The sequence below is a fragment of the Lissotriton vulgaris genome, chromosome 9, assembly GCF_964263255.1.
Source record: "Lissotriton vulgaris chromosome 9, aLisVul1.2, whole genome shotgun sequence".
Classification (NCBI taxonomy): Eukaryota; Metazoa; Chordata; class Amphibia; order Caudata; family Salamandridae; genus Lissotriton; species Lissotriton vulgaris.
The window spans coordinates 146,350,727-146,367,686 of NC_141697.1; the positions used below are offsets into that span (position 1 = coordinate 146,350,727).

Consider the following 16,960-nt stretch of genomic DNA (forward strand, 5'->3'; position numbering starts at 1 on the left):
TGGAGAATATGTCATTTGCTGCGAATAGTCCTGAACGTGCTCAAAGAGAACCGGAGAGGTGGCTGAGTCCTTCTTGCGCTTAAGAGGAATTTTGTAACTCTCTAAGGGATGTTCTGGCGCGATCTTTCGCTTGTGGATGGTTAGCCTGCCCGACTCCGAGTCGATAAAGAGTTTCGTCTGGTTGTCGTAGGAGGGCTCATGGAACACAACCCCTTCGGGGGCGGGCTTCGAGGGCGCCGACGACGTCTTGGAAGGTTCCGCGCCTTTGTGGAGGTCGAGCTGCTTCACTCGAGCCGTTGGCGGAAGACCGAACTTAATCGGAGGTTGTCCGATGGTCTTGGTGCTGGATGCAGTGGTCGATTCGAGCTGCTTCAGCGCTTGAGGTGGACGGGTGCCTGATGTTGTCGACTTGAGCTCCCCGTGTGCAGCCTTTCCTTGATGTTTCGGGTCGGCCTTGGTTTTTGGCTCGAGGTGCTTGCTGAGCAATGGCTTGAGCCCCGAAAGTTTTGGTCCGACGGCCTTCTTCGCTTGGTGGCCCTTGGCCTTGTCGCCATGTTGTTGCGTCGACGAGGAGGCGTGTTTGTCAGACGAGCCGTGCTTCGACGCTCCAGTCTTCGAGGCACTTTCGGCGCTGAAGGGGTGTGGACAGTCTTGCATTGGACTGGCGTCGACGTCGAACCGTCCACCATTTTAAGTCGTTTCGGTTTCGATTTCGGCTCCGCTGGTTTCGGTTTCGATTTAGAGGAATCGACCGATGGCTCCTTGGATGTGTTCTTAGCCTGGCTTGGACGCGGGGCTATAGAACGTGCAAAAAGATCTTGGCTAAGGTCTTTCGGCGATGCCTCGACCCGAGCCGTAGGAAGCGTAATGTCAGTAACAGGCCCCGCTACTGCGGTTGGGCCTGGCTCATCACTGGAGTCGTCATCAACGGCTCCGATGGCCCCTTCGTCGTCCCCTACCTCGACTACGTCTTCGTGGACGTACTCTTCAGCTTGCTCGTCCACCTCGAAGTTGGAGTCATGCTCCGACTGCTCTTCAGGAACCTCTTCTTCATCGTCTCCTTCATCTTCGACGCCTTCTTCGTCACCCGCCTCGAAGATGTTGGCTGGCTCGGGCGCCGACTGCCTCGCTGCGCGCAGAAGTTTAAGCATCTTTTTGGAGCGGAACTTCGAGCAGGCCATACAGCTGGCCTCGTCGTGCTCGGGGGACAAACATTTATTGCACACCGGGTGCACATCTATGTGGGGGTATTTTGAATTACAGACGGGGCATCGTTTAAACGGGCTCCGATCCATCGTCGTCGTAGTCTGGGCCTGTGGTGTCGAAGCGAGAAAACAGCTTTCGGCATCCGGTTTGAAGAAACTGGAAGGAACAGGCACCGAACGAGACAATACCGATGCTTTGAAGGCCTTTTGGCCTTAGGAAAGAATTAATACAAAGTTTCCGAACTAGAGTCGAGAAAGTACATCCAAACCCAATGGCGGAAAAAAACAATCTGAGGATGGAGAGGATGCCCATGCGCACTGTAGTGCAAGGGAGGAGCAACCTATCTCGTGATACTTCGAAGACTCTTCCAGGACAACAATGTGCAATCATCCGGACCCAACACTAGGCGGCGATCTATGCACAGATATGAATTCAGCAGCCCACATGCCTCGAACACCGAGCTGCTGGTGGTAGGGAAATCACCTTCAGCATGGTCACACATGTGGTGGCCTGCGGAACTAGGCAGTCCGCCCTGACCTGTGGTTTCGGTGCGTAATCTGGGCATAATACTTGACTCAGACCTTTCATACAAGTCTCATGTCAGTAAAGTAACAGCTAGGTGCTTCAGCGTACTGAAAGTTCTCCGGAAGGTCTTAGACCTCCTTCCCATGGATTCCAGGAAGACCATTGTCCACGCTTTAGTAACCCCCCATCTTGACTATGGGAATGCTCTGCTTTTAGGTTTGAGCAAAAAAGGACTTCACCAACTCCAGTGTGCTCAGAATGCCGCAGCGCGCCTTGTGCTCAAACTTCCTTGCAGAGCTTCAGGGAAATCCACTCTGTCCAAACTCCACTGGCTCCCTATCAAGGAGCGAATTAAATTTAAGTCCCTCTGCTTTGCTCATCGAATCGCCCATGGCACTGGTCCAGGCTATTTACAAAGCCTTCTCACAATACATCGCCCCACTAGGAACCTGAGATCTTCTGGAATGATGATGTTCAAACTCCCCAAAATCACCAGAGCTAGGATGGGAGGTTGTTCGTTCAGATAGTTGGCTGCCAAGTGTTGGAACGAGCTCCCGCTCGAGCTGCGGATGGAACCCTCTGAAATCAGGTTCCGGGGAAAACTTAAAACTTTTCTCTTTCCACGTACATAATCCCTACTCCTTCTCCCGCCCCTTTCTGGCTCACCCTTGTTTTTTCCTTTGAGCTATTTTGCAGTATTTAGCGCGGGGACACACTGTCTTTGGGTAACCAGGCGCTTTATAAATGCTTTTATTATTATTATTATTATTATCTGGCTATTCCTGATTTTGAGATGGGATTACCTTTATGTTGTGGTGAAAAAGCAACAAACAGTTGCTTTGTTTTCCTAAATGATTCAGTCCTGTCAACATAATATAGCAGAGCTCTCCTTACATCTAGTGTGTGTAGGGATCTTTCAGCTACTGACTGTGGGTTTTGGAAGAAAACTGGCAATTCTACTGATTGATTGATATGGAAAGTGGATATGACTTTTGGCATAAACTTAGGGTTGGTCCTAAGTACTACCTTATTTGAATGAAGAGTTCTTGAATAGTTATTGCCTGAAGCTCACTCATTTGCCTGAGGGAGGTAATGGCAATCAAGAATGCCACCTTCTATGTTAGAAATTGCAATTCACATGAGTGGAGTGGTTTGAAAGGAGGTCCCATAAGTCTAGTATTTACCACATTTAAGTTCTAGACTGGTGAAGGTGGGTGCTTTGGAGGGATTATCCTTTTAAGACCTTCCATAAAAGCCTTGATTGGTGGTACCTTAAACAGGGAAAGGTGTTGCCTTTTCTGGAGATATGCTGCTGTAGCAGCAAGATGTAGCCTTATAAAAGAGTATGCTAGATTGCATCTTTGAAGATGCAAGAGGTAACAGATAATGTTTTGGATGGAAGCATCTAATGGATTGATTTGGTTATTGTTGCAATAAATTACAAATATTTTCCATTTAGCTGCATAGCATGCTCTAGTAGTTGGCCGTCTTGCCTCCTTGATAATGTTCATGCATTCAGGAGGTAAGTTAAGGTATCCGAACTCTAAGACCTTAGGAGCCAGATCGCTAGGTTGATCTGATTGGGAACTGGGTGCCTGATTTCTCCATGGTTCCAAGTTAAAAGATGGGGCGAGAGGCGCAGCCTTTGGTGGGGAACTACTGAAAGTTCCAGGAACGTTGTGTACCATGGCTGTCTTGCCCATGTGGGAGCAACCAGGATCATTGTGAGTGACTGCTGACGTAGTTTGCGTGCCACCAGCGGAATCAGTGGAGCTGGTGGAAAAGCGTACGCAAATCAGCCTGACCAGTTCATCCATATCGCATTGCCCTGTGACAACGGATGTGGGAACCTGGGGGCAAAGTACTGGCATTTTGAGTTTTCGTTTGTGGCAAACAGATCTATCTCTGGATGCCCCCATTTTTGGAAGAATGGTTGGAGAACTTGAGGGTGAATCTCCCATTTGTGTAGCTGTTGGCTGTGTCTGCTTAACAGATTCGCTACTTGATTGTCTTTCCCTGGCAGGTGTTCTGCTAGGAGAACATTTTTTCTTGGAATTGTCCACCTCTTTATGCTCTATGCGCAGTGGGACAGCTGTGGAGAGTGTGTCCCTCCTTGTTTCTGGATGTAGTACATGGCTGTCATGTTGTCCGTCCGGATCAACACAGCCTTGTTGTACAAGTATTTCTGGAATGCTTTTAGTGCCAGAAATATTGCTAGCAACTCTAGTTGGTTGATATGCAGTTTCTTTTGTTTGATTGTCCAGAGCCCTAGGACTGTGTATTGAAGTAAGTGGGATCCCCAACCTGTCAGTGATGCGTCCGCTGTTAGTACTACTTGTGAAACCGGCTCTTGGAACAGTCGCCCCTTGGAAAGGTTTTGTGGGTTCCACCACTGCAGAGAGTTGTAAGCGCGACTGTCTAACAACACTAGGTCCTTTAGTTGTCCCTGAGCTTGGTTCCACTGCCGTGCTAGGCATTCTTGCAGTGGACGTATTTGAAGTCTGGCATGAGGGAGAATGAATATGCAGGAGGCCATCATGCCTATGAGCTGCATGAACACTCGAGCTGGCAAAGAGTTGTGGCTGAAATTTTTGGATGAGAGTCTGCATGTTGGTTATCCTGGCTGGATTTGGATATGCCTTTGCTACGGAGGTATCTATTGTAGCCCCCAGATATTGCTGTATGTGGGAGGGCTGTAGATGTGATTTTGGGTAGTTTATGGAAAAACCCAGGCTGTGTAGCAGCTGGAGTGTCTGAGACGTATGGCTTGCACACTGCGCGTACGAGTTTGCTTTTATGAGCCAATCGTCCAGGTATGGAAACACGTGGATGTGTTGCCTTCTGAGGTGTGCAGCTACTACCGCTAAACACTTTGTAAACACTCTTGGGGCTGTGGTTACTCCGAAGGGTGACAACCTTGAACTGCTAATGTTGACCGTCTATTGTACACCTGAGGTATTTCCTGTGAGCTGGATGTATAGGTTTGTGAAAAGATGCGTCCTTGAGGTCTAATGTTGCTAGGAAGTCGCCTTGCTGGAATAACGAGAGTACTTGTTGTAGAGTGATCATATGGAAGTGCTCCAAGAGTATGTATTGGTTCAGAGGTCTGAGGTCTAATATTGGTCTGAGGGACCCGTCCTTTTTGGGAATAAGGAAGTATAGTGAGTATACTCCTGTCCCTTGGTGTTGAAAAGGGACTGGCTCTATGGCCCCCTTTTCTAGCATGGATTTCACCTCTTGTTGTAACAGGGTGATGTGTTCTTTGGACATTGGACGGTGTTTGGGTTGTATGTTGGGTGGAGTAGAAGTGAGTTCCAGGCAATAACCATACTGGATTTGTCTCACCCACCTGTCTGTGGTAATTGTATTCCAGACTGGTAGGAATTGTTTGACTCCTCCTCCGACTGTTAAATGGTCTGTAGGGAGTGTGATGAAGTCACTGTTTGGCGGCAATCTCTGGTGTTATTGCCGCCACGCCCTCTGCTCTAGTTATTATTGCCCCTATAACCTCCCCTGTTGGAGGCTTTATTAAAGGAACTTTGGGTGTTGCTTTTGTATGTAGAGGAAGTCTGCGAAGTGTTGCCTTGTGCGGTGCCTCTGTAGGAGGAGCGACGAATGGAACCTCTATGTTGTTGAAGCTGCAGTGCGCCCATAGATTTAGCAGTTTCGGTATCTTTTTTCATTTTGTTTAAAATGGCATCTACTGCAGGGCCAGACAGGAAGTCTTGATTAACTGGTTGGTTGAGGGTAGTGGATTGCACCTCGTTCTTAAAACCAGAGATGCGTAGCCACGGTGGCTGCGTAGTAATACGCTAGTATTAATGGACCTGGCTGCTGTGTCGACTGCGTCAAGCGCACATTTAATGGAAGCATTAGTTATAAATTTGCCTTCCTGTATGAGGTCGTTAGCCTGAGCTTTGAAAGGTTTTGGCAGGTGTTGCAGTAAACCTTCAAGCTGATCATAGTGTGCTCTATCGTAGCGAGCTAGTAGAACCTGTGTGTTTGCAATCCTCCGGCTTCCAATATTTTAGACTCCTTGTCAGGAGGTGGGATATCTCCTCTTGTTTGCGAGTTAGCTCTTTTGCGAGCGTTTGCTACTACCAGTGAGTCTAAAGGCAACTGGCATTTACTGTAAGTAGGGGTCTGTAGGGGCTGCCTTATATTTCTTCTAAATCCTGGGATTGAGTACCCGTGCTCTGGCTGGATCTTTGAATATGTCTGCCGCATGTTTTAGTACCCCTTTCAGCATAGGAAGTGTCCTGACATTTTTCTCAGTGGTAGGAAAAGTGTCAAATAGAAAATCTTCTCCTATTGGGTCAGTGTGCATGTCGACCTTGTGGTATTTTGCTGCCCTATCTAGCAGTTGGTTAAAAACAATGGTGTTGTCGGTAGGCAACGGCTTTGTATGGTATGGGGAGGTGTCAGGGATGGGTTGTGTGTCATATGGATCATTCTGATCCTCCCATGTGTCATCCTGTGCATGTGGATCCTCTGGTTCATTGAAATCATCCTGAGGATCTTCCCCCATGTTATCCTCATCATTATAGTCTGAATGTGTAGGAGAGTAGGGCACAAAAGGCATATTAGGATAGAAAGGAGGAGGAGTAAAAGGCCTAGAGGGAGAGGTCCAGAAGTCCTTTTTCTTCGGAGGAACATGGGAAGGAGTGTCCGTGTCCAATGGTCTCTTTTTCCGGTAATAAATTGTAACTTTGCCAGTGTCAGGGTTTATATACAGTTTAGATTGTTTCTCTGATTCTGGATCAGGATGGAAGAGTTCTTCCTCTAATGTCCGTGGCTTTGGCGCCGATGTTTTTGGCTTACTGACTTGTTTTTGACCTTTTGGCTCGAGGGACTTTGGTTGTGGAGTCTTTTTCGGCTCGACTGTTGCTTTGGGGTCGGTAACCTTTTTTGGTTTGACGGCCTTTGTTTGTTTAGCAGTCTTTTTCGGTTCGGCGACTTTGTTTGGGTCGACGACTTGTTTCGAATCAACCGGAGCTTTTGGTTCGATACGTTTTTTATGCTCTACAGCTTTTTTAGGCTCAATGTTTTTGGTGGACTCTGACTTTTTTCGGTTCTACCAGCTTTGTGTTGTGATCCTGCTTTTGTTGATCTACACTCTTTTTAGGATCAACAGCCTATTTTGGGTCGGGTATTCTTTTTGGATCGACGACCCGCTTTGGTTCGAGACTTTTCTTCGGCTCGATAACCTTTTTGGGTTGGGCGACCTTCTTTGGTTTGGCCACCTTCTTCGGCTCGACGACCTTCTTCGGTTCGACGACCTTTGGCTCGACGGCCTACTTCGGTTAGACGACCTTCGGTTCGACAACCCTCTTGGGTTCGACAACCTTCTTGGAGAGAATGGTACTTGGTCCTGGGCTATCAGAAGGCTTTGTTTTGGGCTTCTGAGCAGAGCCGGAATGTGGGGCTTCTGAAGGAGCTTGTCGATCTCGGCTAAGGCCTTTAGGCGGTGCTTCAACCGGAGCCTTCGGTTTTGAGATAAGCGGTGTTGGGGGCGGTGTACTCACTGTTTGACGCGGCGGGATCTGGTCATCGGAGTCCGACTGGTCCTCAACGGTGACGATTTCTAGATCAGAGTCCGCCGCTTCTGGGAGGTCGTGTTCATCATCGAAGATGTTCTCCGGTTCCGGTCGCTGCATCTCTTGCCTAGCGGCCCGTCAAATCCGGATGGTCTTCTTCGAACGGAATTGGGCACACACTGGGCAATTTTCTTCATTGTGCTCCGGTGATAAGCACTTGTTGCATACTGTATGTTTGTCAGTATGCTGGAATTTGGAGTGGCATTGTGGGCACCTTTTGAACGGGCTCCTTTCCATCGACAGCAGGCCCAGGTGGCATTGAAAGCGTCGACGACCAGATCAAGATGGAAAGTTTGATTGAGTCAAGAAGTACCGAACGAGAACAATACAGTTGAAGTCGAAGGCCTTTTAAAGTAGTTTAGTTTCGGTTCCGAAGTTGGAGTAGAGGAATAACATCCGAACCCAATGGTGGAAAAAAACAATCGGAGGATGGAGAAGATGCCCATGCGCACTGTAGTCCAGGGGAGGAGTCACCTATCTCGTGATACTTCGAAGACTCTTCCAGGACACAAGGTGCAATCATCCGGACCCAACCCTAGGCGGCGATCTATGCACAAGATATGAATTCAGCAGCCCACATGCCTCGAACACAATGTTATAACAGTGATAACACTTGTCAAGATGTAAAATGAAGTGTGGTATAATCGCTTCTCAAACATTAACTGTTCCTGTTTGCCGATTACCCCTGTCATTATGTCACCATTACTCAGTGTCCAGAACAGGTTACTCAACTCAGGACAAAATTAGCTTTTCTTATTTCTGGGTAAATATTTCTCACAGGATATCAAAATCAGTAACTTACCATAGTAACACGTGACCATTCACACAAAAGAGCACACAAGCAATCTCATTAAGCTAAGCTTCAAAGATTGACAAAAATTGGTAAAGATAGAAAACATTGCAGCCTAAGAGGCTAGAAGCAGTACAAGAAAAAGTCTGCCTCCCACCCCCCCTGATATCATAAGCCATAGGGGTTAAGAACTATCACCAGATAAAGATCTTCAGGTCAAAGTCACAGACAGCGAGGGCAGTTAAGGCCCAATGTAACTAACATATACGCTGTGACATACCCGTCATACTCGGGGTGACAAATGCAAACACAACAGTTGGACAGATGGAGGTGAATGTTGTGCCATTGTGCAACATTCCGTCCATCATCTTGTGTGTTTTGCTGTTCGCCCTATGTGGGAAGGGTATGACCAGACGTGGGTCCTGTGCTCACTTCGCCACTGGAGTCAAGCTATCCTGGCTGATGACAGCAAATAGCCAGAAACCGGTCCTAGGATGCTTGATTCCAGTCCAGGGAAGACATGGCATGGCAGTTCGGGCTGGACTGTTCCCATGAGGCACAGGGTCAAGACTGATTTGCTTACGGCCCTCTCTGAACTGGGGGGCGTGGTGAGCAAAGTAACGATGGATTAAATCCAGATCTGTGACTGGGGGTGAATGTTTTGCCATTGTGCAACATTCCGTCCATCATCTTGTGGGATAATTTAAAATAATGCCTAGACTTAGTGGATTGAGTATTCGTTTGTCACCTGGAATTTCAGGGATGCCCTTAAGAAATTCTGTTCCTGCTGAAGACAAATAGGCAATTCTGTCATACTTTAACTGAACCCTAGTCTGTGCAACAAGTGCCTTGTTTATTATTGTCACTTTCTTTCTCTCAACCAGCCTCCCATCCAGAGATGAGTAGTAAGTGAATCACCTAGGTTTAGCACTCACTAGAGATCTAGGGCCCGATGTAGGTCGCCAATTACCGGTCGGTAACAGCCGATTTCGACCGTTACCGACTGGCATTTGGGATCCGACATGTAGGTAGGCTTAATTTACCGAATCGGTATATTTACTGATTCTGTAAAATACCGAATCGGTAAATTTACCGAATCAGTAAATACAGATGTAGGTGGCACTGAAAACAGTGCCACAGGCCATTACCGATTCGTTATTTACCATGTAATACTATTACATGGTAAATAACGAATTCCAGTGTACATGCACATCGGTGCATGTAAACCTGTGCCATGTGGCACACAGACATGCCCTAAGGGCATGCATGTGTGTCACATGGCACACAAGGCAAAATCAGGGGTGCAACGGGGTGTCAAAGTGACACCCTGTCACCCTTGCAAAATCGGTAATTTTACCGAATCGGTATTTATCGATTCGGTAATTGACATTGAATCCTATGGGCCTGTAGGCCCATAGGAATCAATGGCAATTACCGAATCATACAGATTCAGTAAAAATTACCGAATTTTTACCTACATCCGATTTACTGAATCTAGAATACTGAATCGGTAAAATTTGGTATTCTAGAGTCGGTAAATCAGATTTACCTACATCTGGGCCCTAATTTACTTTAGGTATGCTGGATGTGGTGTGAAAGAACAAATGGCCTGTTCAGCACATATCTAAACACCTACCTGGGAAATTGGCATGCCTAGAGGCTCTAAAATGACCATTTTTTGTTTTTAAACATATCTATTCTGAAACAGGGAACATTTCAAATGTTGAACCCAAATCTATGCTCAAAAGATTTAGTGTATGTTAAACACGAGTGTGCATGAATTCTGAATTCTTTTTTTTACAATTTACTAAAATGGCAGAAATAGAAAGAATTAAACAACAAAAAAATGGGGATTTCCAGTCCTTACCTGTTTTTTGGCTGAGGGAATTTATTCCAGACAGCAAAATAGGTACAGAACTGATAGTAGAACCTGAAGTGGAAGATGATGATGTGGTCACAAATGTTGTAGCTTTTGTTGTGGCCACTAAAGAAGCAGACGAATTTGTGTTCACTGGTAAAGGAATTGTTGATGTGTTTACTATTGTTCTGGCAAAGGAAAGAGGAGTTAAAGGTGTGACTGCAGTTGTGGGAAATTTCACAGTTGCTCTGGTTGAGGTCACAGAGGCAGAGGATTCAGTTGTAGGCGAAGTTGTATTCATTGTCTGAGATGCTAAAGTGACGCCAAACACAGTAGGAGATTGTAGTTTAGCAGGAGAGCTGACTGCGGGGTTCTTAGCAGGGGTGGTTGTAGGAGACACCAGTTCATTAGTATTAACTTTGGAAATAAGAGTAGCAGCTGTAAAGAGTGGGGCAGAAAGTGTGGATGAAGGTATAGGCAAAGTTGATATTCTAGTTGAAGGAGTGGTAGTGAATACTTGGCATGACCGGGAATTGGCCACAGGAGTGACAACAACATATGACGTTGGACTGACGTTGAATTTCTGAGTGCCTGAAACTGATTGTGGGGTGCAGACAACTGGGATCTTCTGCTGCAGTGATCCAGCTTTATTCAGCAAAAACTGTGTGTACACACCACCAGATGAAGGCCGGGCCGCTGGAGAAAAAGAACATCTTTAAGTCAACAGTGTATTTTATTCTTGGTCATTAGGAGGTTTGGCAAAAACATGTACAACATCACTGGGACTAAAAGTCACAAACATTTTATTACAGGCACAACCTTAATAAAACACTCAAAAGCTACTTCAGTCAACACCTGATCCTTTCGCTTCAATCCATATTTTGAACGAAACAGTTTTTTTAAAAACCAGTTCTGTATCAAGGGTATTTTCATTAATAAACATCAGAATATCTCTGGTTAAATACGTGGCATGGGTCTTATTTGAGAAGAAACATATTTCTCAAACTATAAACAAATAAGTCTATACAGGATTTTCTATTTACTTTCTCATAAGAAAATATTCTAAAATTCACAGACATTGACAAACCACTACAAAGAAAATGACAAAATTCAAAAGAAATTTGACATTGGTATAAAAATGCATATTGGTCAATGGTGAAGATGTCTGAACAAACTCCTTTGTTTTCAGCTTAATATGCACCTGTTAACAAGGTCTTGCTTCAGTGAACATCTTTAGAGTCTTTTCATTATCAAGTTTATTTTTCGCATTTTCCTCATGACATATTTGCCCTCTTTTTTCCTTCAGTCTGGCAGGGCTTGTATTTCTGTGTAAAATAGTTGATGGTTTTGTTTTTTTTGTAATATACGGGTATTCTCTTTGGAAAGTGAGAATTTATTTGAGCAGACTCACAAGTCAAGCCTTTGTTGTATTATTTATTTCAGTTTTTCCTGGAACTTTTCTGGTCTGAAGGGTATTATAGCAGTGAAGGAACATTTGGGGCAAAAGGAGATGGCACCTCCTCTCCCGAAAGTCTCCAATACTACAGTTTGCAACAACCATTTTCACAATTTTTAGCAGATGCAAATATCACGTTAACGTTTGAAGGCTATTTAAAGTTGGCTGGTACCTTTAAACTAGTTTATTCTGAACACTAGTTGACTCTCTACTGTGAAATCATTCTTGATGCCAACGCCCTGTCAAAGTTATTAGCTTAGCCTACATTGACAACATATTCATGATAGAGGTCTATACAGAGATCAGCCCAAACCAGCTCAGGGCTCCACAATCAAATTCCCCAACTCTAAAGCTCTGCCTTTACAGGTGGTCTAAATGGCAACTGTGATTCTACATTTGGGGAATGCAATCTTCAGTTTGTTACACAACCAAAGACAGCACTTAATCACACTTCATATACAATATTGCTGTTGATGCGGGAGGGGTCTATAATACGAAGCCTGTATCTAGACAACTGAGGGGATCATCTTGTTATATCAAAACACATGGTCTATGGTAGCATACTTTTTCTGCATCACTATCCTTAAGCACAACTTCCAAAACATGCATACACACATCTGTGGTAAAACATGTTTTGTATGCTTCCATTGTGTGTCTTTTTCTCAAGTTGAAGAAAAAAGACAGTGATGCATTCACCAGTTGGTGTAGGCGATAGCTACACTGGGGGGTCAGCTACAGCTTAGAAAGCTAAATAATATCAGCAAATTAATAAAGTATGTACAAATAAAGAAGTAAAATATAAACCATTCTTTAAATGTGAAGGAATTGAAAACTGGGGGTTAAAAATTAAGTTGGTATCCTTTGCTTGATTCATGAGAGCAGCCAGAAGATAGTATGGACAATGGGTGGTGTCAACTGAAGCGCCAACAAAAAGAGTATGCTCCTGCACCGCCAAACCCAAGTTTGAAACGCCCACCAGATTAGGAGTTTTTTCCTGTCTGGCGGGCTGTTCTTTGGTATTCAACAGCATGGACTGCTGCAGTTCATGCCTTGTAGGTACAAGGTTGCTTGCACAAAGGGGGCACATGTTGTGCCAACCTGTGTGCATCCACATGGCTTGAGGCACCCCATATAAGTCCCCCTTTGTTTCCTCACCAGCATATTTTTCATTGCAGTCGCACCACCATGAAAATCGTGGTGGTGAGGAAGCTCGTAATAGGCTTGGGGGCCGCCAAGCATATATTGGCCTCAATAGTGCTGCAACACTGCCAGGTATCTCTGGCGGCTACAGTGGTCCCAGAGTAGTCCAACCACCCTGGTCATAATAGAGCGGTCAGGAGACCGTCACTGCCGCGCCCCTGCGAGTCTGGTGGTCCGTGGACTGCCAGACTCATAATAATCCCAAAGTGATATGCGTCTAGCATTTCGCTTAATCCTTTAGTCTTAAAATCAGATCTTCCATCAATAGATATAGCCATTAGTGAGGATAAATGGGTGAATCACTTTATTACATTATACAACGATGTGGAGCAGGCAGCACCACCAGCTGAATCCAAACTTTCCCCAGAGCCTGAACTTTTTACTTTTTTTCCAGTAGATGTTCACTTATCTTTTGGCGAAGTGATCTGTGCTATAAATCCTAGTGCGGGAGGTAAAGCTGCTGGTCCGGACGGAGTCCCTCTCTGGGGTGCGTTACTGACTTTGGTCTTAACAGCGAGTTGCCATCATGGCTTCATTCCAACTTGGTCTAAATCGATCTTGGTCCCAATCTTCAAAAAGGGCGATCGTAATATACCCACATGCTATCTACCAATTTCTCTTTTAGACTCCTTCCTCAAAGTGACAGGCGGTACTTTACTAAATAGACTGCAGTCATGGGCAGAAGACCCAGGTGTCATGTCAGAATTACTACATAGCTTCAGACAGGGTTTAGGCACAATCAAACAGGTTCTAAATCTGAGCCTACTGTTAGGTAAATATATGGGAGCTAAGCAGGGGAAGTTATTTTTGGCCTTTGTGGACCGTAGCTGTGTGCTTGTTATGTTATGTTATGTTAATGACTCTTTTATCGCGCATGACTCACCCAGGGGCATCTCAGCGCTTACCAGAGAGGGGAAATAACCTGTGATTAGAGGTTCAGAACAACCAGGTTTTTAGTTGTTCCCTAAAGATCGGGTACGTTGGAGATTTTCGTAGCATTACTGGAAGGGAGTTCCAGTATTTTGGTGCTACAAATGAGAATGCTCTACCGCCTGTGCGGGTTAGCCGTATCCGGGGAATATCTAGGAGGGCAAGAGCGTTTCATCTTAGGTTGCACTTACGAATGTGCTTGACCAGTTTGTCTCTAAGATATGCTGGACCTTCACCTCTTAAAGCCTTGAAGGACAAACAGCAGATTTTAAACATGGCACGTTTTTAGATTGGCAGCCAGTGCAGTTGTCGGAGCAAGGGCAGGGATAGGGTTCCAGGGGGGCAATTCAGGACCATTCTGGCCTCAGTGTTCTGTATTGCAAATGCTACTTACCAGTATGCATCTGTTCTTGGCATGTAGGGCTGCTGACATTCATATCTGTGCATAGATCGCCGCCTAGTGTTGGGTCCGGATGATTGCACATTGTTGTCCTGGAAGAGTCTTCGAAGTATCACGAGATAGGTGGCTCCTCCCCTGGACTACAGTGCGCATGGGCATCGCCTCCATCCCCAGATTGTTTTTAGCCATTGGCAGAGATGGAGTGAAGTGTGTGAGTGATGCCCATGCTATGAGCATATGTATACATACATGTGTATGAGTACTGCAGCTGCTACAGGCGCCGGGGAGGAGGGTGGGCGATATGAATGTCAGCAGCCCTACATGCCAAGAACAGATGCATACTGGTAAGTAGCATTTGCAGTTCGAGGCATGTGGGCTGCTGAATTCATATCTGTGCATAGAATACATAGCAGTCCTCCCGTTATTGGCGGCCGCCCGTGCCAGCTGCAGCAGTCTGAAAAAGTGTCTTGAGAACAGCCTGACCAACAGCAGCCTGCTGTTTGGAGTGCACGTCTACACAGTAGTGTTTAGTGAAAGTATGTGTGGTAGACCATGTGGCTGCTCTACAAATATCTTCTAAGGGAATGTTACCTAGGAAAGCCATAGAGGCCCCCAACTTTCTGGTGGAGTGGGCTCTCGGTGGAATCGTGAGAGTGCGTTTAGCTTTAGCGTAACAGATCTGGATGCATTTCACAATCCACCTAGCGATCCCTGCTTTGGAGATTGCGTTTCCCTTGTGGTGTGAGGCAAATGCAACGAAAAGTTGCTTGGTCTTACGAAAATCTTTTGTCCTGTCAACGTAGTACATCAAGGCCCTTTTAACATCAAGGGTGTGGAGCATCCGCTCCGCCAGCGATTCTGGGTTTTGAAAAAACACTGGCAACTCAATTGTCTGGTTCATATGGAATTGAGATACAACCTTGGGTAAGAATTTAGGGTTAGTGCGGAGCACCACCCTGTTAGCGTGTACTTGGAAGAAAGGTTCTTGGATGGTGAGCGCCTGCAGCTCGCTAACCCTCCGTAGCGACGTAATTGCTACTAAGAAAGCAACCTTCCAAGTTAGAAACTGAAGCTCACAAGAGTGCAGTGGCTCGAAGGGAGGACCCATCAGTCTTGTAAGAACCACATTGAGGTTCCATTCTGGAGCTGGTGGGGTCCTTGGCGGAATGACTCTCTTGAGTCCTTCCAGAAAAGCCTTGATAGCAGGTACCTTAAAAAGTGACAGGTGTTGCCTATTCTGGAGGTATGCTCCCATAGCAGACAGGTGAATGCGGATGGAAGAGTACGCCAAATTGCATTGGTACAGGTGGAACAGGTAACAAATGATGTTTTGAATGGAAGCATCTAGCGGGTCAATATCGTGGTTAACACAGTAAATGACAAACCTCTTCCATTTAGCCGCATAACAAGCTCTAGTGGTGGGCTTCCTTGCCTCCCGAATGATGTTCATGCAATCGGGAGGAAGATTGAGGTAGCCAAACTCTAGGACTTCAGGAGCCAGATCGCCAGGTTGAGCTGTTGCGGATCTGGGTGCTGAATGTCGCCATGGCTCTGCGTCAGAAGGCTGGGAGTGAGATGAAGCCTTTGATGCGGTACCATGGAGAGTTCCAGAAACGTGGTGTACCACGGTTGGCGAGCCCACGTTGGAGCAACCAGGATGAGAGTCATCGAGTGCTGCCTGAGCTTGCGTGCCACCAGCGGTATCAGAGGTGCTGGGGGAAAAGCGTACGCAAATCTGCCTGACCAGTTCATCCACATCGCATTGCCCTGTGATTGCGGGTGTGGGAACCTGGCGGCGAAGCTTTGGCATTTTGCGTTCTCCTTTGTGGCGAACAGGTCTATCTCTGGATGACCCCACCTTTGGAAGTACGGTTGGAGTACTGATGGATGTATCTCCCACTCGTGCATTTGATGGCTGTGCCTGCTGAGCAGGTCCGCCATCTGGTTGTCCTTGCCCGGGAGATGCTCTGCCATGAGGAAGATGTTCCTCTGAATGGCCCACTTCCACATGCTCTGAGCCAGATGAGACAGCTGCGGAGAGTGTGTGCCTCCCTGCTTCTGAATGTAGTACATGGCAGTCATGTTGTCCGTCCGGATCAACACGACCTTGTTGCACAGATGTACTTTGAATGCCTTCAAGGCCATGAAGATTGTCATCAGTTCCAAAACGTTGATGTGCATCCTCCTCTGCTGTAGTGTCCATAGTCCCTGCACTGTGTAGTGGAGTACATGAGCTCCCCAACCCTGGAGAGAGGCGTCTGTTGTCAGGATAATCTGTGGCACAGGCTCTTGGAATGGTCGGCCCTTGCAAAGGTTTTGTGGATTCCACCAATGCAGAGAGTTGTATGCCCGACCGCTCACCAACACTAGGTCTGTCAGTTGCCCATGAGCCTGAGTCCACTGACGTGCTAGACACTCCTGAAGCGGACGCATATGTAGTCTCGCGTGCGGGACAATGGAGATGCAGGAGGCCATCATGCCTATCAACTGCATGAACACCTTCGCTGGAAGCGGGTGTTGAGGCCTGAATCATTGGATCAGTGTTTGGATACTGGCGATTCTCACTGAAGTTGGCTGCGCGGTGGCCGCCAGAGTGTTTATCGTCACGCCCAGATACTGTCGTACATGGGCGGGCTGGAGATGGGATTTCGGGTAGTTCAGAGAGAATCCCAGATCGTGCAGGAGATGAATGGTGCGGGACACGTGGTCGGCGTACTGCTGTTCTGTTTTTGCCTGAATGAGCCAGTCGTCCAGATAAGGGTAGACGTGGACATTCTGGCGTCGTAGATGCGCCGCCACAGTCGCCAGGCACTTTGTAAAAACCCTTGGCACTGTGGTGACCCCGAACGGCAGTACCCTGAACTGGTAGTGCTGGTCTAGAATCGTGAATCTGAGATACTTCTTGTGGGAAGGATGCAGGGGGATATGAAAGTATGCATCCTTTAGATCCAGCGTAGCCAGGAAGTCCCCCTGCTGAAGCAGAGGGAGTACCTGCTGT

At 46.6% G+C, this 16,960-nt stretch overlaps 1 protein-coding gene across 1 annotated transcript in view; it reads right to left on the reverse strand.

The window, feature by feature from the left end:
* MGA (MAX dimerization protein MGA) overlaps positions 1 to 16,960 on the reverse strand; it is a 734,728-nt gene that overhangs the window by 301,677 nt on the left and 416,091 nt on the right. The window contains exon 15 of the mRNA XM_086937233.1: positions 9,986 to 10,672. Coding sequence (XP_086793359.1) covers positions 9,986 to 10,672 — 687 coding nt within the window. The remainder of the gene's footprint in view (positions 1 to 9,985; positions 10,673 to 16,960) is intronic.